The sequence below is a fragment of the Nematolebias whitei genome, chromosome 17 (genome assembly GCF_014905685.2).
Source record: "Nematolebias whitei isolate Nwh7 chromosome 17, NemWhi1, whole genome shotgun sequence".
Taxonomy (NCBI): Eukaryota; Metazoa; Chordata; class Actinopteri; order Cyprinodontiformes; family Rivulidae; genus Nematolebias; species Nematolebias whitei.
In genome coordinates, this window is record NC_056514.1 from 41,705,878 (window position 1) to 41,712,960 (window position 7,083).

Below are 7,083 nucleotides of genomic sequence, written 5' to 3' on the forward strand. Positions count from 1 at the left end.
CAGACACACAGGTTCTAGATTAAGCCACACAGGTTCTAGATTCAGCCATAAGGTTCTAGATTCAGCCATACGGGTTCTAGGCCCCCAATCCCATACTCACGGAGCACCCCCATTGTGTACCTTGAGGAACACGGTCGACAGCCTTCTCCAAATCCACAAAACACATGTGGACTGGATGGGCAAACTCTTACGACCCCTCAAGGATTCTAGTGAGGGTAAAGAGCTGATCCAGTGTTCCTCAGCCAGGACGAAAGCCACACTGTTCCTCCTGGATCTGAGGTTCATCCATCAACTGGATTTTCTTCTCCATTTCCCTTGAATAGACCTTAGAGACTGAGGAGGATGACGCCCTGGTTTTAGTCCACGTCCTTCAGTCCACTTTTTGAGAAGGGGAACCACCAACTCTTGTTCCTCTGAGTAAATCAGGTTGTGCTTATTGACATTTTATTGGTTAACAGGTTTTATTGATCACTGAACTCAGGTTTGAATTCCTTTCTCTTGAAATAATTTGAAAATCTTTGGTGAAACACTAAAAAATGTCTAAAATGTACATTTTCTTCTGTGTCCATCAGAGATGTTTCAGTTTACAGTCTTCCACCTGAAAATGTTGCCTCTATGGTGAATAAGGTACAGACAGACAGAATATTTCTGATGGTATCAGGGTGGGAACTGTCCTCAGTTTGAGATCAGGATGATGTGGTGTTTACATTTAGATATTCATATTTTGAGGTTTCAGCCTGGTTTCTGCTCTGTCAGACAGTTGCTGTTTGTTAATGATTACCAAACAGAACCTTGACCTCAGATTCACACGCTTCAGATCAGGAAAACAGCAGCACATCTGAGGACAAAATGTCTCAGAGTGAGGACAAGCTGATCCTTGGATAGTTTGCTACTTTAACAGCTTCTTAACTTCAATCTGGGTCAACTTCTGAATTTTCCCAGTTTTTTAATGCATTATTTTTGTATCAACACAAACAATTGTAATCCTTGGGATATGACCTCATTAGGCTCAGCAGGACAAAGACATCACATCCATCAGATTTACTGTGAGTCAACATCTGTGGCACCCAGAAATCTACATAAAACTAGCTCACTCTGTCCACATAGGTGGTTCCATTTCTTTAAATGGGGGTTGATTCAGTGGTTATGTCTCACTACTTTGGTAAAGGGTTAAACCCTGAGACCTGATGCCAACCTCCAAGCAACCTCAGATAAATAATCATCTCCATCTTCCACCACATATTTTTAGTTGGGTTGCGGAGGCAACAGGTCCAAGAGAGAAACCCAGACATCCCACTCCCCAGCAACATTTTCCAGCTTGTTCTGGATGGCACTGGGGCTATCCCAGACCAAAGAAGACACAAAACAACATCTGGGGCCTTCTACCAGTGGGACGTGCCCAGAAAACCTCTAAAGGAAGACATCCAGGAGGCATCCTAATCTGATGTCCGCATCACCTCAACTGACTCCTTTTGATGCAGAGGAACAGTGGCTCTGCTGTGGCTCCACCAGACATTCCCAGTTCACCCTCACAATGTGTTTGGGTTTACTAGGCCTGTCCATAAGCCTCCCCTGCCACCGGATCAGTTGACAGCTCTGCCCCTCTCTTCACCCAAGTGTCCATGACATTGGACCCCAGGTCAGTCAGAGTCAGAGTCAGAGTTTCTTTATTGTCATTCACACCTCATGTGGTACATGTGGTGGAGCGAAATTATGTTCACAGGGTCCCAGTTACATCCAACAATAAAATGTATAAGAAAAACAGTAATAACATCTAAGATATGAACTAAGAAAAACATCAACTAAATATACACTAAGCACTCATAACATAAAACATTGAACATCAGCACAAACATGAACATGAGTCTGTGAGCAGATGTGCACGCATGAACACATCAACATTGAAACAGATCAGCAGCAACATGAAACAGATCAGCAGCAACATGAAACAGATCAGCAGCAACATGAAACAGATCAGCAGCAACATGATGTGATTTTTCACAGTGATTATTCTAGTTAGAGATTCATGAGTCTAACAGCCTCAGGGTAGAAGCTGTTCCTCAGTCTAGTGGTTCTCCACTTAATGCTCCTTAACCTCCTTCCTGAGGGGAGTGGGGCAAAAAGTGTGTGTGTGGTCAGACAACCCAATTACAAAACTGATCATCTACCTTTGGCCTAGGGTGGCCTGATACCAAGTACACTTGTGAACCACCCTATTCTCAAACATGGTGTTTGTCATGAACACCCCATACCTAGCACAGAAGTCCGAAGCGTAAACACCATTCAGGTTTAGATCAGGGAGAATGTTCCTTCCAGATAACTCCATCATTGTCCACATGGGCATTGGTCACCCAATAGAACAAGGGAATCCCAAAATGGCACCTTTTCCAAGACACCATCCATAGACTCAAGAAAGGATGGGTAGTCTGAACTGATGTTTGGTGCATAAGCACAAAGAACAATCAGAAACTTCACCAGGGAAAACTCCAACAGAGAGGCATTCAGCCAGGGGCTTGTGAGTATCCCACACCCACCCAACACTGCTCTCTTCGGGCAACTTTAGGAGAGAGTCCAGACTCCCTCCAGGAGTTCAGTTACAGAGCTCAAGCTCTGCGTGAACCCAACTATATCTAGTTGGTACCGCTCAACCTCACACACAAGCTCTGTCTCCTTATCCACCCATGAGGTGACGTTCCACATCCCTAGAGCTAGTCTATGCCACCAGGAATCAGTATGGCCAGGGACCCTCCAGATCCTGAATATCCAGTTGATTTGCAGGGTTAAGATTCATTCATTCATTCATTCAACCTTTATTTAAACAGATAAACCACATTGAGCCTCGAAGACTCATTTACAAGTGAGACCAGTTTGGACGGACAAAAAACAAAAAACAGTGGCAGATACTGTGGGACTTTCAGATGCAGACTGACAACAGGTAATGGCAAACCAACGGGACATTGTGGTGGTCGACAAGCTATTGAAGAAGGTTGTGGTGATAGTAGTGGTAACAAATTGACTGTAACATCAGGAAGAAGGAGCAGCTGTAGAAATACTAAGGGCTGAAAGAGAAAATACAGAAGTTGTGGAGCATCAAAACACCAGTAGTCCCAGTGGTCATTGGAGCACTTGGTGCTGTGGCCCCTAAACGGGAAGAGTGGCTCCAATATATCCAAGGAAAAACCTGAGACCTCTGTTCAGAAGAGTGCTATTCTGGGAACAGATAATATACAGCTAATATACCCTCAGGATCCCAAAGTTCTGGTAGAGGATTTGAGTTTGAAATGAAGTGAAACTACCCAAGTGGAAAAACAGGGCAAGCTGTGTGTTTATACAGTTTAAATAGAAGGAGATTTGATTAAATTCTCACTGAAATGCAGTCAGAAAACAACAGGTTGGTTATAACTTATTATGATAATCTAGCTCAGAACCAGAGTCCAGAACCAGCAAAAGATCTGAGAATAACATGCTGGTTCTTGTTTTTCAGTGAGCACCCCTAATTTGCCTGATTCACATTCTGTCAATCACACCTAATGGACTCCAATCAGAAAGCAAGTGGGGATGGACTGGTGGGGAATCAAAAGGAAGCGGCTTTACGGAACCTGGTCCAAAGAACTGGATACCAGTTGAAACAGGTGAGACCAAAACTAGAGCTCTGGACCCCAGAGCAGAACTCCATCAGTTTAGGCTGATCACCCTTGTTTTCTATCCAGGAGAATGGTCAGCGACGTTACGGTGGACCTCCGCCTGGTTGGGATGGATCTCCACCTGAAAGGGGCAGTGAGATATTTGTGGGGAAACTACCCAGAGATCTATTTGAGGACGAGCTGGTTCCCCTGTGTGAGAAGGTGAGACACAGAGAATTATGTTAACAAACAAAAAAAAGTGCTTGAATATGACAGTTATTGTGTTTCTTTCATAACTTCTAATTGGCATGTTCAACCTAAACCCATCAAAGATCTGATATTAGTCCTCCTCGCCAGAGATTTCAATGTTGATTTGAAAATACAGAGCCCACTGTGATAAATTCAAGGCATGTTGCTTGTCACTTAATCTGACCCAACCCATTGACACCCTCACCAGACCTAACAAGCGTTGTCCAAAAAATCTTACATTTTAGACCTCTTTTTATCAAATGTGCCCCATAATTTCCCTGGATGGGTGGTTTTGCTGATGATATGAGCTACCATTGTGTTACCGGAGTTATCAGAGACATTAAACTACCTCGCTCTAAGCTCAGATTAATTAAAAAAGGGATTTGAAATGTTTTTGTGAGCAGGCATTCTCAAGTTCAAGCTGTGTTTATTTGTCATATGCAGGTTAACACAGGGTTAACAGTTCAATGAAACACTTAGGATGAGAAGAACTGATTGAATCGCTAAAAAAAAAAATCAAAGAACAAATAAACAAGAAATACTAAAATCATGCAATAAGGGTACACAAAAAGTACCAAAATGTGAAAAAGTAATTATAATATTTACAATGTCCTAAAGAGAAATATTGAAAAACAACATGGTAAAATATAATGATGCAGCAGGATGAATTTGAATGAAATAAGTATTTCAATGTAGTAATATAAGCTAAAATGCACATGATATATACATACACACACACATATATATATACATATATAGTTTATAATAATATTAATAATTACCTTAATTTTTAATAATAATATAATAATAATGTGAGGCAGCACGGTGGTGCAACTGGTAGAGCTGCTGCCTCTCAGTGAGCAGGTCCCAGGTTCAAACCCCGGTCCAGGGGTCTTTCTGGGTGGAGTTTGCATGTTCTCTCTGTGCGTGCGTGGGTTTTCTCCAGGAGCTCCAGTTTCCTCCCACAGACCAAAAACATGCATGTTAGGCTGATGGTAACTCTAAATTGTCCCTAGGTGAGAGAGTGAAAGGTTGTTTGTCTCTATGTGTCCCTGTGATGGACTGGAGACCCGTCTAGGGTGTACCCCGCCCCTCGCACTGTGATGGCTGGACATGGGCACCAGCGACCCCGTGACCCAAAATGGAAGAAGCGGGTAAAAGATGATGGCTGGATGGATGGATAATAATAATGATATAATATAGCTTTTCTTTCTGCACAGCTGCAGAAAGAAAAGCTTTGCAGAGAGTGGTGAAGGCTGCACAGAAGATGTTGGAGTCAGCCTCCCCACCATCACAGACATCTACACCTCCAGATGCAGGAAGAGGGCCACCTGCATCATGAAGGACCACACTCACCCAGCACACACACTTTTTGCCCCACTCCCCTCAGGAAGGAGGTTAAGGAGCATTAAGTGTAGAACCACTAGACTGAGGAACAGCTTCTACCATGAGGCTGTTAGACTCATGAATCTCTAACCAGAATAATCACTGTGAAAAAGCATATGTTGCTGCTGATCTGTTTCATGTTGCTGCTGATCTGTTTCATGTTGCTGCTGATCTGTTTCATGTTGCTGCTGATCTGTTTCATGTTGCTGCTGATCTGTTTCATGTTGCTATGTTCATTTGTGCTCATCTGCTCACACAGACTCATGTTTGTGCTGCTGTTTGGCGTATTTCAATTCAATTCAATTCAGTTTATTTATAAAGCAACAAATCACAACAAAGTTGTCTCAGGGACTTTACAGAAACATTCACATAAAAGACAATTAGCAAAGTTCTCTATCTAAGAATCCAGCAGACAAGATGAATCTTGGCTTCGTTGCAGTCTCCCATCCTGAGCAAGCACAGTGGAGACAGTGGAAAGAAAAACTCCCTTTAACAGGAAGAAACCTCCAGCAGAACCAGCTCAGGACAAGAGACCATCTGCTTTGACCGGCTGGTTGAGAGGACAGGAAGGAGAGACAGACGAACACAGAATGGTAGGTCCAGGTATAGGTCCAGGTCCAGGTATAGGTCCAGGTCCAGGTGTACCTGAAAGACAAAACCATGTTAAGGATAGAAAAAATAATCACAAATACAAACAGGTTGAGCAGAGTAAGTAAAGACAGTAGTAGAGTGAAAAGTGTGGTCAGTTTGTCCTCCAGCAGTCTAAGCCTATAGCAGCATAACTAAGGGACAGCTCAGGAAACCCAAGCCGACCCTAACTATAGGATTTATCAAAAAGGAAAGTCTTAATCCCAGTTTTAAAACTGGACAATGTGTCAGCCTCACGGACAGAAACTGGAAGTTGGTTCCACAAGAGAGGAGCCTGAGAACTGAAAGATCTTCCTCCCAGTCTGCTTCTGGAAACTCTAGGAACCACAAGTAAACCTGCAGTCTGAGAGTGAAGTGCTCTGTTAGTAAAATATGGAACAATAAGATCTGTAATATAAGATGGAGCTAGGTTGTTGAGAGCTTTGTCAGATTTTGAATTCTATTCTGGATTTGACAGGGAGCCAATGGAGAGAAACTAAAACTGGAGAGAGATGATCTCTCCCAGTAACTAATGTTAGCATAATGTTTTTATGCTATTAGTACTTCATGTATATTTAGTTGATGTTTCTCTTAGTTCATATTTTAGATGTTATTATTGTTTTGCTTTTTTTACATTTTATTGTTGGATGTAACTGGGACCCTGTGTACATGATTTTGTTCCACCACATGTACCACATGAGGTGCGAATGACAATAAAGAACCTTGAATCCTTGATTCTGACATGATCTGATCAAAACGTGTAGGAACCCATGCGCAGGAAGACGATGAAATTCCAATAAAATAAGTAAAATGTTTATTATAAATAAACAAAACAAAATGCTTAAAGGATGACATGAGGGGAAACAGATCATGAAGCCTTAGGACAAGGACAATTCAGAGACAAAGACATAAAACCTGAATATATACAGATGCTGACAAGGTGAAATGACAGACACCTGCGGTGATTAGGATCAGACACAGGTGTGACAGTGCTGGATCACAGGAGGAGAAATGCTGAGGGGTGACAGGCAAACATGAGGACAAACACAACATGTATGACAGGACCCCAGAAACACTACAGAATCCTTGTGTGTGTGTATATATATATACACACAAAGGTTTGGATGGATGGATGGATGGATGGATGGATGGATGGATGGATGGATGGATGGATGGATGGATGGATGGATGGATGGAC

At 42.5% G+C, this 7,083-nt stretch overlaps 1 protein-coding gene across 1 annotated transcript in view; it reads left to right on the forward strand.

The window, feature by feature from the left end:
- a1cf (apobec1 complementation factor) overlaps positions 1–7,083 on the forward strand; it is a 19,825-nt gene that overhangs the window by 775 nt on the left and 11,967 nt on the right. Inside the window, exons 2-3 of the mRNA XM_037690979.1 lie at positions 3,485–3,632; positions 3,711–3,845. Coding sequence (XP_037546907.1) covers positions 3,531–3,632; positions 3,711–3,845 — 237 coding nt within the window. The 5' untranslated portion in view covers positions 3,485–3,530. The remainder of the gene's footprint in view (positions 1–3,484; positions 3,633–3,710; positions 3,846–7,083) is intronic.